Below are 15139 nucleotides of genomic sequence, written 5' to 3' on the forward strand. Positions count from 1 at the left end.
CTGAAAATATGTTTGGTAAAATTGGATGTTAGATGTAATTAGTAGCTTACGTAGCCAAAAGCTACTCCAAGTAGCTTTTTCATTTTGTGTTAAAGCTGACTGAAAAAGCCATTTACCAAACACAAATTTGAGATGTTTAGCCAAATGAAAAAGCCAAAAACCAATAAAAAACCAATGAAAAGTCATTTACCAAACAAGCCCATATGTATGTGCAATTGTTTGTCTAAGCCATTTACCAAACAAGCTCATAGGTATGTGCAATTGTTTGTCTAGTTATATCTATCTATCTATCTATATTACTGCGTATATACTAAAATAATCACCAAAAGGGACACTTGACACTATTTTGTAAAAAAATTTCTCTCCAAAATGCTATTTATTGTATTTAATTTCTTAAAAAATTCTATTTATATATATAATATGCTACACATAAGAATTTGATTGATGTATATTAATAAATTCAAATTTGAAAAAAAATTGCTATTCAATTAACTCTATTTCAATTGACTATTATTATTAAGGCCAAATTAGAAAATAACACCTGTTAAAAGACCTAATTTTGTTTTTAACACCTTAAGATTTCGAAGTTTAATTATAACACCTGTTAAAAAATAAAAATTTTGCTTTCACCACCAGATAACAGAAACTGTGACGGAATTTTTTGGTGGGGCCCACATAGTCGTTTACCCTCCAAATTCCATCCCCTTCAATTCGAATTTATCTTCTCTGTCATTTATTACCACCCAACTAATTTTGCTTCATTGAATTTCGTCTGCAAATCTTGAACAACCAAAATTACTGCGAACATTCAAACCCTATACTGATTGTTGTGATTGAGAAATTGAGTTGGAAGAGGAGGTGTCAATATTGGAGCAAAACAAGTCAGCGAGATTCCGTCAGCCATTTCCAACATCCAAAAAGCTTGGACTTTTTCGTGGATTCTGACAGCAACAGGAGTAAGATTCCAATACAGGTACCTTTCGAACCCTTTAAAGTAGTTTTCAACAAGTACTGTGTGCTGCATTATGCCATTTGTGTGGGTGTAGTAGGGTAATTTGGGAAAAAAAATTAGGAACCCTAAGAACAGTAAAATGGGTTAATTTGTAATTAAAGTTGAATTTGATTAAATTAAGTATGATTTGGTGTAATGTGTGAATTATTTAGTTTAAATCATTGATTTTATTGACTGTTGACTGGTTTGTCATTGTGTTGGTTTAAATATGTTTGATTTTGTTGATTAAAGTATTGCGGTTGACTGTGTAATGGGGTTAGCTATGTTGGGTTTTATTGATTTGCTATGCATTTGTTTATTAGGTAGAAAAATGGCCGACAACGAAGATGGATTAATTGATATAGTATTTAGAGTAGGGGGTGCTTTTGTTACTAAACAAGTGTCAAAATCAAAGCATTTGCTTTGTTGGTGTGGTGTGTTATGTTATTGGAGGAGGGATGTGGTAGTGGATAAGATAGATTTGCATTATTTGAGGGTAGCTGATGTGCATGGGTTTGTGAACTTTAATGTCCATGTCCCACCTAACTACAGACTTTGGTATAAAGAAAGAGGTAGGACCTTTAACACAGGGAGAAGGGAGTTAGTAAATGAAGAGGAAGTGAAGGGGCTGCTGGAGACAGTGAATGGGGAAGGGTATGTTGAAGTATTTGTGACTGCTAATGAAACATTAAGGCCAATACATGAGATCCAGGCCCAGTCCACTCCAGTAAAGGCTGAGAGAAAGGGGAAGAAAAGTTCAGGTAAGCCTGCTGTAGTTAGGAAGAGCCCAAGAATTAACAAAAATGAGCCTAAGGTGAGGGAGGGTGAAGAATCTCCTAAACCTAGATCTAGACAGGGGATAGAAAGGGTTGAAGGGGTTTCTGCTGAGATTAAGGGGGTTCCTGGTAAAGGGAAGTTGTTGAGTAAGGGGAAACAAAAGGGTAAAGCTAAGCTTGAAAGGGGTTCTGGCAGTGTGAAGGTGTTGGATAAGGGAAAGGGAAAAAAAAAATCTGTAGGCAAAGGATTGATTTTTGAGGATAGTAGTGAGGGCAGTGAGACTGGGAGGGAAGATGATTTTTCTTCAAGTGATGGGAGTGAGATTGACATAACTTGGGAGCTTGGAGAGGAGGAGTATGATAGTGGGGATGAGAGGTGGTTTGTGCAGAATTCTGAAGAAATTTTAGCTAAGGTAACAAGAAGTCTTGGGAAGCAGTTTGATGTACATGATGAGGGGGTTTCCAAGGATCCAAAGGCAAGGTTGACAGATAACTTGGATGTGAATGAGGTACAACTACAAGAAGAAATTGAGGGAGAATCAGATGACCTAAGGAGCTTGGATGGTTCATCTGATGAAGAGGACAAAAGTCCATGGTTTAATGACAAATCTGACTTCTCAAAGCCTGTTGTACTTGTTCATAGGCTTAGGTTTAGCAATGCTACAGTGTTGAGGAAAGCTTTAAGAGTGCATGCCATATAGAATAGGTATGAGTACTATTTTTTACACAATGATAGTACTAGGATTACTATTCAGTGTAGGAATAGGTGTGGGTGCAAGTTTGACACAAAGACAAGTAGGATGCCTTTGTGTATATGCAGGGGTGGAGTGAAGTGTAGTTTCAAGATCCATGCTACTAAGTTAAAAAGACAACAGACTTGGCAAATAAAAACCATGAAGTTGGAGCATAAATGTGTGAGAAGCAGGGAGAACAAGAAGGTCACAGCAGAGTTCATTGCTGAGAGGTATCTTGAGGAGTTCAGAACTAACCCATCATGGAAGGTTAAGCAAATCAAGGATAGGGTGCTTCATGACTTGGGGGTAGAAGTGACCTACTATAGGGTTTGGATGGCAAGATGTAGAGCTAAGTTGATCATTTTTGGTTCAGCAAGCGAGCAATATGCTAGGGTATGGGATTATGGGAAGGCTGTAATGAAATACAACCCTGGGTCTGGTTGTAATGTTGTGATTGATGGCATTGAAAAGCCTGAGCCTCCCTTGTTTATGAGGATGTTTATTTGTTTAAGGCCTTTGAAGGATGGGTTCTTGAAGGGTTGTAGGCCAATTATAGGGGTGGATGGCTGCCACTTGAAAGGAGGTTATCCAGGCCAGATTTTAGTTGCAGTCTCCAAGGATGGGAACAACAGCATTTACCCCATTGCTTGGGCAACTTGTGAGGTTGAAAACAGGGATACTTGGGTATGGTTTCTGGAATCCTTGATGCAATGCATTGGAAGTGCAGATGGGGCAGGCTTCACCTTCATGTCAGACAGGCAGAAGGTAATATTGTTTTGATTATTGTAGTCTTATTTTCTGTCCTGTTCTTTATTGTTTGAAGTGTGACAAGTAATTGTTGATGATGTTAAACAGGGACTGGTTGAACTCTGTCTGAAGTTGTGCCTAATGCAGAGACTAGGTTCTGTGTTAGGCACATTTGGGCAAATTTCAAGTTGAAGTTCACTGGATTAGTTTTCAAAGAGCTCTTTTGGAGTGCTGCAAGAGCAACAACATTTGTAAGTCTCTAGGTGACCTTAAATTATTTTGAATAAGTAAATGCATGATATTGTTCCTGTTCATGTACCTACTTCATGTAATAATGTTCCTGTTGTGTATAAAAGCAAAATAAGAGCAACAATAGTTGTGTATGTTATTCTTTCATGATAATGTTCCTGTTGTGGTTGTAGGTTGAGTTTCAGATAGCCATGCAATAGATTAGGGAGCTTGATGAGGATGCTTACAATTATTTGGAGAACATCCCCACTCATCACTGGTGCAGACATGCATTCAGTGACAGCTGCAGGTCCAACATGTTACTAAACAACATGTGTGAGACTTTCAACTCTGTTATCAGAGATGCAAGAGACAAACCTATCCTCACCCAAATGGAATGGATGAGGAGGTACATGATGAGGAGAAATAATGAGAAGTGGGAGGACTCCAAGGAAATCACAACCAAGATCACTCCATATGTGCATAAGCTATTTCAGAGGATGAGCTATGTGGCTAGGAATTGCATAATTGAAGCTGCCAGGGATGACACTTATGAAGTGCAGCTGAATGATGACCAGGTTCTAGTTGACTTGCCAAATTGGTCTTGTTCCTGCAATCACTGGCAATTACCAGGCATCCCATGTATTCATGCATTTGCATGCATAATGGATCAGAGGGTTGATGCTGAGCAGTTTGTCCACCCCTATTACACTATGGACACTTACAGAGCAGCATATGAGCCTGCAATTCAACCTATGCCAGACCCAAAGCACTGGGAGAGAGTGAACATGAGAGAGCCTCATCCACCAGCATTCAAACAGCAGCCTGGAAGACCTAAACAGAAGAAGAGGAAGCTGGAACCTAGGGAGGGAACATCTGCAACAGGAGGGGAGCAGGGAAGAAAGAGGAGGAAAAGTCAGTGTAGGATTTGTGGTGGATTTGGCCACTATCCCAAGACTTGCAAGGGCCCACATGAACCTGAACCAACTGAGCAGAGAACTGCAGGAAGGCCTCCTTTAAATTCACCTTGGGTAGTTGAGCAAAGGAAGAAGAGGGAGATCAAAGCTGCTAAGAAGGTATGTTGTTGGATTTGTAACTTTTCTTTTAAAATTTGTGATGAAATTGGATGTTGATACTTGTTTATTGGTATTTGTGTTTAATAAACAGAGTGCAATAGGGGCTGGTCCAAACAGCATTGGGAATAGGACTTTTCCCCAAGAGCAACCTGGCTGTGAACCATTGAGTAAGAGGAAAGGTTCACACAGTCAACAAAGGCAGCCACAAGCCAAGCATCACACCACCCCCTCTTCCAGCCAACCTGAACCCAATGCTACTGGAGTGCAGACAAGGAGGGCTAAGCTGCTGACTTCCAGACAAGGAGGGCTGACACAATGATGTTTGAATTGTTTTTCTGAACTTTAGTTGTTGGTTGTATTTTCTGAACAATCAGTTGCAATATTTGTAGCTTTACTTTTGGGTTTAGGACAAGGATCCTGTTTTGTTAAATTAATACTTTGCTTTAAGGCTTTACCAGCCAATTTTGTTAGGCACTGCAACAACAAATTTGATCAACAACTTAAATGCAATATCAACTACTTAGGTACTTACTTAATTCACTGCTTTCATAATTGTGTACATTAGTTTGCTTGCAATAGTGGTTCACTGCCACTTATAAATCATTACATTACCATATTACTGTTTCATGCAATTACTAGCATTACAAGTTATACTTAATGCATTACAAACCCCCTAATAAGAAGGATCACTAATATGACCAAACTAATCCCAACAGCAAGACTAAGAACAGAGTGATCTGATCTAGCATTCCTTCCATGCATCTCTCTGTTCATCTTGTTCCTGTCAGAGTTTAAAGCCTTGCATTTCATTTTCAGCCTGTCCACTTCATTCAGCAAACACCTCAACTGTCCACCAAGATCATCAACTTCCCTCTTGTAATCACTAATTTCCCCCTTCAACAGTTTCTTATCTAACAACAAATTGTTGATCACCTCAGTTTGCCAGGCTGTCCCATCTTGTTCATCCACCCATTCAAATGCTTTACAACCTCTGCTCTCAGTTACAGGATCGTAGAACTTGCATGTTCTGAACTTACGACCAGGGTTCTCCCTTGTCCAACTGGTAAGCTTTGCAAAGGGAACACCACATTTGCACTTCTTCTCCTTTGAAGGTGAGAAACTTGTAGAAGACATTTCCTGCACCAATTTGCCATCCATAATAAGCAAAACCATTCGTACTATGAAAAAAATACAATTGAACCAAGGGAATTAAACAATCACTCCTACAAATCAAAACCCCCAAATTATTTCTACAATGAACCCTAATTTCATTTTCTCGCAAATTACAGCACAATTAACACACAATGAACCCTAACTATTTACGAATTACATGACTATTGCCAGATACGACCTGAATTATGCATTTAAGTCAACAACATATAGATTAATTTACACCTTATTTTTGAAAGATAAATTAGGGTTTCTAAAGTGCTATTGACGCAATTACCTGATTTGATATCTACGTCCCCCAAACAATGATGGTAAAATCAAACAATTTCGCCAATTTGTTAGTCAGAATTCGCAAAATGTGAAGCAATTTTGTGTAATCAGCTCAACAATTCTACATTAGTGAAGGATGTCGTAACTATATAAAGCAGTTTGGAAAAAATAGCCGTTATTGTGGGCCCAGCTAACAGATCCTCTAACGTTGTTCCAATTTAGGTGGTGAAAGCAAAATTTTTATTTTTTAACAGGTGTTATAATTAAACTTCGAAATCTTAAGGTGTTAAAAACAAAATTAGGTCTTTTAACAGGTGTTTTTTTCTAATTTAGCCTATTATTAATAAATTTTTCTAAATCCTTGCATTACACGGAGACAAAAACTAGTAAATAAGTAAGATCATACGGAGTATGTTATATCGGATCAGAATTTCTCACAAGTCAATACAGGTAATGAATTTATTATTAGTCAAATAAATTTTTTTTTTTAAATGGAAGTCAAATAATTTAATACCCCTTTCTATTTCGTTTGCATTATGTTTTTTTTTTTTTTTTTTTTTTTTTTACGGATCGTATGCATTATGTTAGCTATGTACTCGTATCTATCAATTTGGTTTTTGTATTTTTATTTTTGAATATTACTATTTTAACCTTGATAGATGAACGAAGATTTGAAATCCAACGGTCAAATTATACAAATCATAAAATGAATCCTGAAATCACATAAGCGGGGAAAACATCAAATTCAAAATTCAAATAAAAACAACCAAACTTCCAAAATTACCCTTAATTCTAGAAAATTCCTCAAAAATAGCCCTCTTTTATTTCCTTTTCCTCCTTTTACATCCCCTTTTATTCCTCTTTCTTCTTCTTCCCTTTCTTCATCCCGCTCCCACTCACTTTCTCTCTCCTCCTTAATTCCTGGTACGCACTCTCTCTCTAAAATTTCATCAATTTTTTATAATATTTTAGATTGATTTTGGTAATTTTTTTTTTTAATTTATTGTTTGATGTTTTTTGATTGATCCAGAAGAACCCTAGAAGGCAAATTGAAGAAGTTGATTAAGTAGATTAACGAAGAAAAATGGGTCAGATCCAGTACTCTGAGAAGTACTTTGATGATACTTATGAATACAGGTATGAATTATGGTTTTCAATTTTAAATTAATTTGGGAATTTTTTTAAAATTGGTGGTGTGATGATGATTAGGGTTTTGAATTTGCGTGATTTTCAGGCATGTTGTTCTTCCAGCTGAAGTCGCTAAACTTCTTCCCAAGAATCGCCTTTTGACTGAGGTAAGTTTTTGTTTCTGATTTTGCTTTTATATTTCCATTTTTTTTTTTTGGTAATAATTTTGATTTTTAATTGATTGAATTGTACAGTGATTGCTAAGCATATAATCATGTGATTCGGAATTTGGATTTTTATATAATGTTTGCGAATTTATTTTCAAAATGTTCGTTTGGTTTGAATTTATTTACCAGTAAGTTGAGAACAGGAATCAGATTATGGGATTATGAAATGATTTAGATGAATAATTTCTGACAATCGGATGTATTTCATTTGATTTGAATTGAAATAGCCTTATATTCTAATTTAAAATCCAGTTAATGTTTTATATTGATCCAAAATATAAAGGGGAGAAAGGAATTGAAGTGAATGATTCATGTGAATGAACTGAATTAGCTGTTTTTACTCGAAACAATGCTTTATGAAGTATGAAGCATATAATATAGAGGTGTAATGTCACAGTTGTTGCTGAAGTTGAATAGTGGATATAATTGGGTGTATGCATTTTCAGAACGAATGGCGGGCGATTGGAGTTCAGCAGAGCCGTGGTTGGGTTCATTATGCCATCCACCGTCCTGAGCCACACATCATGTTGTTCAGGAGGCCACTCAACTTCCAGCAGCAGCAGGAGAATCAATCTCAAGGCATCATGGCCAAGTGACAAGATGTAACGAATTATATGCTGTTGTAGACCATTTCTAAAACTCTAGAAATGAAGCCCTAGTGCTCTTGTGGGGGTGAACCACTCGTCGTCTAGAATGCTTTTAAACAAATTAGGTATTATGAGTTTGTTTGTAGCATCTGCCATCTAGTATGCTTTATTAACGAATTGAGCACTGTGTCTTTGATGTTACTGATATATTTTGGAACCCACTGTAATTCTCTTGGTTGAGAATGATGTGTTAGTTTCTGTTTGCCTTCAATCGTTTTGGTTTTTTCTCTGATGTTGACGTACTTTAGAAAATTTGTGCCTGGCTTTATATCTGATGTTGGTTCATAATCTGTTTACCATGTGTGATGCTGGTTTGAATCGTTCTTACTGGAGAGCGGTGATCACAAGAGAACAAAATTTTTGTTTGGCTTTTCACAAGTTGCAATCTGCCTTTACTGCTCTATGGTTTGTGTTTCAATGCTTAGGTGCTGAATTAACTTGCTCATTTTTGTCAGATATTTTGAAATGCAGAGCCTTTTTCTATTATAACCTCTCTTGTTCTCAGCTATCTAATTCTGCAGTTTATGCTTTGGGGGTAAGTTAAGCGGTTAAACTGCTAAATAAGCAAGTACTCCATAGTGCTTTACTGAATATAGTATCTAACGGTATCTCTGTCATGGTACCTTGGCTGAGTGGTATAAGCTTAGTACAAGAGGCACTGATTGTAGTACTCGCGTACGTTTGAAATGTTTTATGAGACCAGCATGAAAACTGTAATTGGTACTCGCATAAGAAAATGTCGTTGCAAACTGATGTCCTAGTCTATTTGCGGTTTTAACCTTTTTACCTCTTATTATACCCATTTTGCCCCCTGATCCACAAAAAAATTGTATATCAGACTTGTCAACTTTAATCTTAAATAGTTTAGATTTAGCCTCTAGATTTTGAAGTTTTTTAATTTTCAATCTTTGATTTAGTTTGATCTGGTCTGATTTTGTATCAAAAAGTATTCAATACTTAGGGCTTATTCTCATACGTTGAAATTAAATTCAGTTCAGTTAAGCTCCTAATTTCCTTTTCTTATAAAATATTCATTTTAGTTCAGTCAATGAGAATAAGTCCTTAGATTAAATTATTACGAACACAAACTTAAGATTACTTAACATTATAGCAATCAAGCTTTTAGTTTGATGTGGTCTGATTTTGAAGCCGCTTCAGAGTATTTCGTCGCATGATTTAGGAGAGAGAAAGTGAGGAAGATTGAGGTAGAGGATAAAGAGAGGAAGAGAGATCAAACATGTAGTTTTAAGGGAACTTAGTGGAGCACTAGAGCTTGAAAATTTGTTACGAAGCCTATGATAAACTGAAGAGCACAACATCATATCTCTGAGCGTGTTGGAACATGCCTTGGATCGGTGTTTTGGAATATTGAGCGATGGCTCGCCTTAGGTAGCTCGGAAAGGTCTGTAGGCAAGGAAGATGTGATGAGGCAAGCTATAGATCTAGGCGAGTGAGCATATCATCATGGCTTGAGTAAGCTATAGCTCTATGTGCGTGACTTATAGCTCGGCCCTTTGGAATCCTGCGACAAGGGTGAGGGTCTTGTGCGCAACTTATGGAGCAGTTCCCTTATTCGGATTTCTTCGCATGACGACTACTTGAATTTTAGTTGGGGAATAGTTTAGAGATTTACCTTATGTCATAAAAGGACCCTTTAGGTGATCAATTAGAACGACGCACCTTTTGAGTCATTAAGATTTAGGACTCCTTGTATTATTCTCTCGTTTTTTCTCCATTATAGTGAAGAAGATATCGAATCACCCCCATCTATGGAAGTAGGTCTATTTTTGACCGATTCACGTAAATCCTTGTGTTATTTATTTTTTTTCTTTATTGCTTTTTTCTTGTTTATATTTGTCATTGACTTGTTCTGCATTAACAAAACACTTCTATTTTTTTTGACTTTATGTTAGTTTTTCTAGCTTGACTTTTATTACTCTTTAATTTATTGCTCCCAATCCAAGCATAACAAGAGTCCATTATAAGATTCTTTTTTTCTTTTAAAAAAAATTTCCTGTTATTTACCACCTTATTTTTGTCAAGTGTTTTGAACTTGCCACCACTTATTGATTGTCTTACACACTCCAATTTTTTTCATCCAAGTGGGTTTGAATACCTGTTTTTTTTTCTTAATTCCTTTCCTCTTTTTTTTTTTTTTTTTTTTTTTTTTTTTTTTTTTTCACCCTTCCATGATTTTTCTAATACTCTATAGATTTTTATTGAACATGGTTGATTATTTAAAAAATACTAGGTTAGTCTCGTGCATGATTTCAACAATAAATTTTGTAGCTTATTTGTGTGTAATAACTAATACGTAATATAAATATTTGAAGTTAAAAATAAAAAATTGATCTATTAAAAAAAATGATGAATTAATGAAAAGTAAAACCACAACTTTATACGATCTATATATAATATAAAAAGTAGGAGGAAAGATAATACTACCTCCGTTAACTATTATTTGCAACAAAAGAATATTTTATATCTCACAAGTACTACCCCTTTGTTGTAAATAATAGTTAACCGAGGTAGTATTTATAAGAAAATGAAATAGTGTAATCACTCCATGGAAAATTGTATAGTCCCATAATTTAATAAAATGAAATAGTGTAATCACTCCATGGAAATGAAAGCGGCCCCACTTGAATGGAAAAGTAATTGATTTAGGGGTAAGGTGGTTATGATATTTTGAGGTAGCAAATTTGTAGAGATAATTGTATATGGTTATTTAGGGGTTTGGAAGAAAGTACACTTAATATGTCCAAATGTAATATTTTACGTGCATTATATTATTTCAAACATCCGCATTATTGTTGCACAAATAAAAAGTATAAGTATGGCTTCCATCACGTTTTGTCAATCGGACCGCACACATCACGTTTTGCCAAATCCACATTATTGTTTACTTCTAAATTGCTCAAACTATTTAGGAGTAAACAATTTTTTTAATTTGAAGGCGAGGCAAGGCATATGATTTTTAGAGGTGAGCCAATTATTTATTGGTGAGAAGGTTTCTTTGGTGAACAATTCATAATTGCATAATGTTTAAATTTACAGTATCCTGACTTTGATGACGACGAGCAATACCCCTATGGGTTTTAGCGTGATCTGGTGAGTAGGAGATCGATGAGGACTCTAATAATTATAAAATGCTCTAACTATGAAGACATGTGTTGATATATTCCTTTTGTTATTCAAGTAATTCAACCTCCAACCTTTAGTATAATTCTTATATAATGTTATAACAAGTTGGTAGGTGATAAGTGGTTTATTTGACCACTTATAGTGTTGATTTAAACCCGATTTTGTAATCTTTTCCCCTCTTTTTAACCCGTTTTTGAATGAAAATGTTGTATCTTGTCTTCGTCCCTTCTTTGCTTGTGTTTGTCCATGTTTTGCAGGTACTATATCTCAATTTGACTAGCACTCAAAGCATGGAGTAACTCTCAAGGCTTGAAGACAAAGAAGGGAGAGACCGCTCCAGAGGGAGCGGGCGTGCACCTCTCCTGGAGCGGGCGCTCCTCAACTTCTGCAACAATTTGCCCAAGTTCAGTCTGTGAGGAGCGGGTGCTCCTCCCTTTGAAGTTAAAGTCTGCATATACTATGGAATAGAGGAGCGTGCGTGCACCTGATCAGGACCGGGCGCTCCTCCCTTAGATGTTGAATTCTGCCCATGTTGTGGAACAGGGGAGCGGGCGTGCATCCTGAGAAGAGCGGGCACTCCTCCTTGGATTTTTCAAATTTGACCCTTTCACTGAAGCAGCTGGAGAGGGCGAGCAGCTGTTAGGAGCGGGCGCTCCTCGCTGGGAATCCGTTTTCTTTTGACGGATTTCCCTATATTTTTCGGGGAGTATAAATATTTCCCCTTTAGCTCATTTGTCATTACAGAACAGTAGCCTAGTTTTCAGAAATCTCTCTTAGTTTTTGTAGACACCCATTTGTGTCTCCCCAAAACCAAACTCAGTGATGATTACCTTTCACGTCGAATCATAATCGAATGAAGTGAAAGTGTGGAAAGTCTAGTGTTGCAGATAGTTTTAATTTCTTTTCTCTTCTCTCTGTTTTTGAAAACTTATTTTAAGAAAACAGCCAATCTAGTTTGGTTGGTCCATGATATGGGTCCAATAGTAGTGTAGTTGGATGGAGCTTGACGAGAGTTTTCCAACGATATATTATAAGCCCAATTCCGATGAATATTGAGGAAGTTATGGCCAATTTACTAAACTGGGCCCGGTTTGAGCCTTATATGCGGCCCAATGATCTAGGGGAGGGCCTAATATGATTTATCATTCCTAATGCAATTAGGAATGGTTTGTCTTCTAGATTCTTCTAGAAGGTTTTTTGAATTCCTAATTCAATTAGCATTGATAAATTGACTTTTGTTGACTTTTCAGAGTTTTGATCAAAATCAAAGAACGTTTTTGAGGGAAATGCGATTTTATCCTCCTGTACGATAATTTTTATCTGATTTTAAGAAAACGCGTAATTTTCCAGATCAGCGCCAAACGCCAGCTGTAGCGCCTGGCGCTAGTGTAGGCGCCTGGCGCCAACAGCCAGCATTGGCGCTGGTTCTATTTCACGTGCGCCAGAACTCTGTTTTGATATTTTATCTTTTTTGGCTGATTTTCTCTATAAATAACGTATTAAAAACTCCGTTTTCATCCACCTATAACCAGTTTTCATTCATCTACAATCTATCATCCTTTTCTCTCTCTCTTTTTCTAAACTAGCTTCTCTAGCCATATTCTAAGTTGCCTTCGCCCTAGACGTGAAAGGTTTAATTTCTGAGGGTTTGGTCCCAAATCTCTATTTCCATTATTTAATTTAATTTGTTTTTGTTTATTATTTTCCTTGAAGTTACTAACGTGTGTATTTTGTTATTAGAAAGAGGTACGAGGCATCAAAGTAAGTACTTTAATGGTTTTTTTGATGTTATGATATAGAGATCATGTTTAGGTTGTTATTATGATATTCCTAGTATCATGTCTAGGGTAATTTTAATATCAAGTATGATTAAAAGTACGATGCTTCCTACTCTTCCTAATATTTATTCATGTTAGTATCATGTTAGGGTTAAAGATTTAATTTTTATTGCTTAGTGACATGCTAGGGTTTGTTATTAATCTTGTTAGTATCACGCCTAGGATCTCGCTATTATTATACTTTAACATGATTATTATTATTAATTATGATTGTTATTATGATGATTATTATTATGATTATTCTTTGTGATTTATGATTATGGTTATTATAATTATTGTGATGATGATTATTTTTAATTATGATTAATATTTTGATTATTTATTATGTTGATGATATTTATTGTTATTGCTTGATCACACCTTTTATGCATGTTTAAAAGGGAATTTGTATTTGTAATCACGCTTAATAAGATAATTAATAATCTTGTTTAGGGTTAATGTGATTATTAAATCAAGTGATCGCCAATAATAGATTTTTTTGTGCATTAAATTCAACCAACATAGATTAAACATGTTTAGGGTAAACATATTGCTTGCATGTTAGTCAGAAAGCGCACATGAATACGATCAGAATAAAGTAAAGACCTATTATTAGGGCAGGTTTAATCTCTTTTAGGTTGGATTTGTACTTTCATCCCCGAATCCTTTGGTTCCAGACCTATTGGAGTTGACGATCTCTTGGATCGTTAAGGGGTGTAACCTTCACCATGTGAACGGTTTACAAGTTCCTAAAACTTGTTGGCGACTCTTTTGCTCTACCTTCTTCCCTTTTGGACGCCACCGTACTTTAGTGTATGATCACAGTGGGGTTCAAGCTAGGGGATTAACGCTTGAATTATTCCCTACAGTTTGAAACATTCCTTTTAGTTAATTTAGCTTAGATTTCATCAAATCAAATCAAATCAAGAATTATTCTCAAGGTTTGGCAATTTGTATTCAACATTTGAAGCTTCAATTAGTAATCTATTCAACCTTCTTCTACTTAATTTCAGATTCTATTTGGTATTTGCATGTTATTTGAATCTTATTAGTTCTTGATAATTCCTTGTTAGATGATAGTGAATTTGATTGTTAACCACTTTTCCCCAATTATTGAAGTAGTTAGAACCCTAATACTTGTTTGCATGTTGATGAATTTGAGTTGTGAGTAGTCTTCTTGCTAGGGGTTGGGTGAAGCTCAACCTATTGGGTTAATTATGCAAATGTGGGAGTAGCATTGATGTTTGTATTGCAGTTAATTCGATTATATGAGATTGCTTGTTAGTCCTTCATGATAGGATTAACTACCCTTGGTTTAGGAGCTTGATAGCATGATATGCTTAGTTTGACATGGAAATGTGAATGAAGCATGACATTACTTATTGCAATTTGATTATGTATCTTCTATAGCTAAACTAATGAGGAATCTAAGTTTAGTAGTGTGAGTTGTTCCTAATTGCATGAGGTTAATCTTACATGTAGTCCTTGCTATACCTTGTTTATTTTACTCCCCGTTTGTCTAATTGCCTTGGTTGAGTGAATCCCATTCCCTAGTGTCTTTAATGCATCGTTTTAGAACCATAATTTGTTTGTCTACTTGACAAACCCCCAATTCACCAAAGACTTCAAATTAGCTTAAGTGTAAGGATCTTTAGCAACCATATCCTGTTTCTTGTGGACCGAACTCTTACTTGTCATTATGCTTGGTTTGTAGGTTGTTTGTTTATAAGTGAATTAGATTGAGTGTTGAATGTGCGTCCGTTCTAACGTAGGTGTCTTCATTTTCATTAAATATCTAGCAATGTAAGAAAAACATATAATGCCTACTCATATACAAAACACGATAGAAAACATAAAAGCTCTGTTCTCTCCCCTCTAAAACAAAACCCCTCCCCTCTGAAACCTAGAACTCACTGGAGTTCGGCGCCGCGATCGGTTCGCCTTCCCAATATCTACGTTTTCTTTAGTTCTTGTTCTAGCAGCAAAGTCAAATTGGAACCAAGCTCCTAAAGGGTTTCTACCTCCACTTAACCTCTTCTTGCTGGAAAATTGTGAAGGTATTCTTCTGAGATTTTTTTTTTCCAGAGTTTTTAAGTAGTAGCAGCCTTGTGATTTGGGAACTGGAGGGTAAGAAGGTTGGTTTTCAATTTGGGTTTAATATTTCGTTGACAAAACAAGATTCCA

The 15139-nt window shown here is 36.0% G+C and overlaps 3 protein-coding genes across 4 annotated transcripts; 2 read left to right on the plus strand and 1 right to left on the minus strand.

Annotated features, from left to right (window-relative positions):
* Positions 1 to 530: 530 nt before the first annotated feature.
* LOC110696837 lies at positions 531 to 2468 on the plus strand. Its single transcript, XM_021874169.1, has 2 exons — positions 531 to 973; positions 1315 to 2468. Exon 2 carries the CDS (start codon positions 1323 to 1325, stop codon positions 2466 to 2468), a length of 1146 nt encoding a protein of 381 aa, XP_021729861.1. The 5' UTR covers positions 531 to 973; positions 1315 to 1322.
* A 2426-nt stretch (positions 2469 to 4894) lies between these two features.
* On the minus strand, positions 4895 to 5725 carry LOC110696817. Its single transcript, XM_021874152.1, has 2 exons — positions 5252 to 5725; positions 4895 to 5026 (listed from the first exon to the last, which is right to left on the minus strand). The coding sequence occupies exons 1-2, from the start codon at positions 5723 to 5725 to the stop codon at positions 4895 to 4897; spliced, it is 606 nt and encodes a 201-aa protein (XP_021729844.1).
* A 1131-nt stretch (positions 5726 to 6856) lies between these two features.
* LOC110696838 (cyclin-dependent kinases regulatory subunit 1-like) lies at positions 6857 to 8226 on the plus strand. Of its 2 annotated transcripts, none has more exons than XM_021874171.1 (4): positions 6857 to 6916; positions 7026 to 7129; positions 7227 to 7287; positions 7794 to 8226. In XM_021874171.1, the coding sequence occupies exons 2-4, from the start codon at positions 7077 to 7079 to the stop codon at positions 7941 to 7943; spliced, it is 264 nt and encodes an 87-aa protein (XP_021729863.1). In that variant the 5' UTR covers positions 6857 to 6916; positions 7026 to 7076; the 3' UTR covers positions 7944 to 8226. The 2 variants fall into 2 exon arrangements, with proteins under 2 accessions (XP_021729863.1, XP_021729862.1); XM_021874170.1 differs by having other exon boundaries at positions 6858 to 6916; positions 7023 to 7129.
* Positions 8227 to 15139: the final 6913 nt, after the last annotated feature.

Source organism: Chenopodium quinoa, unplaced genomic scaffold (genome assembly GCF_001683475.1).
Source record: "Chenopodium quinoa cultivar QQ74 unplaced genomic scaffold, ASM168347v1, whole genome shotgun sequence".
NCBI classification, from domain to species: Eukaryota; Viridiplantae; Streptophyta; class Magnoliopsida; order Caryophyllales; family Amaranthaceae; genus Chenopodium; species Chenopodium quinoa.

Excerpts from the sequence above, each read along its gene's own strand:
- LOC110696838 (XM_021874171.1), top strand. The coding sequence starts at position 7,077 with ATGGGTCAGATCCAGTACTCTGAGAAGTACTTTGATGATACTTATGAA. Across the intron at positions 7,130-7,226 it reads GATGATACTTATGAATACAG|GCATGTTGTTCTTCCAGCTG; the intron begins GTATGAATTATG and ends CGTGATTTTCAG. Across the intron at positions 7,288-7,793 it reads AGAATCGCCTTTTGACTGAG|AACGAATGGCGGGCGATTGG; the intron begins GTAAGTTTTTGT and ends ATGCATTTTCAG.
- LOC110696817 (XM_021874152.1), bottom strand. The coding sequence starts at position 5,725 with ATGGTTTTGCTTATTATGGATGGCAAATTGGTGCAGGAAATGTCTTCT. Across the intron at positions 5,027-5,251 it reads TTGCTGTTGGGATTAGTTTG|TGCCTAACAAAATTGGCTGG; the intron begins GTCATATTAGTG and ends TTGTTGTTGCAG.
- LOC110696837 (XM_021874169.1), top strand. The coding sequence starts at position 1,323 with ATGGCCGACAACGAAGATGGATTAATTGATATAGTATTTAGAGTAGGG.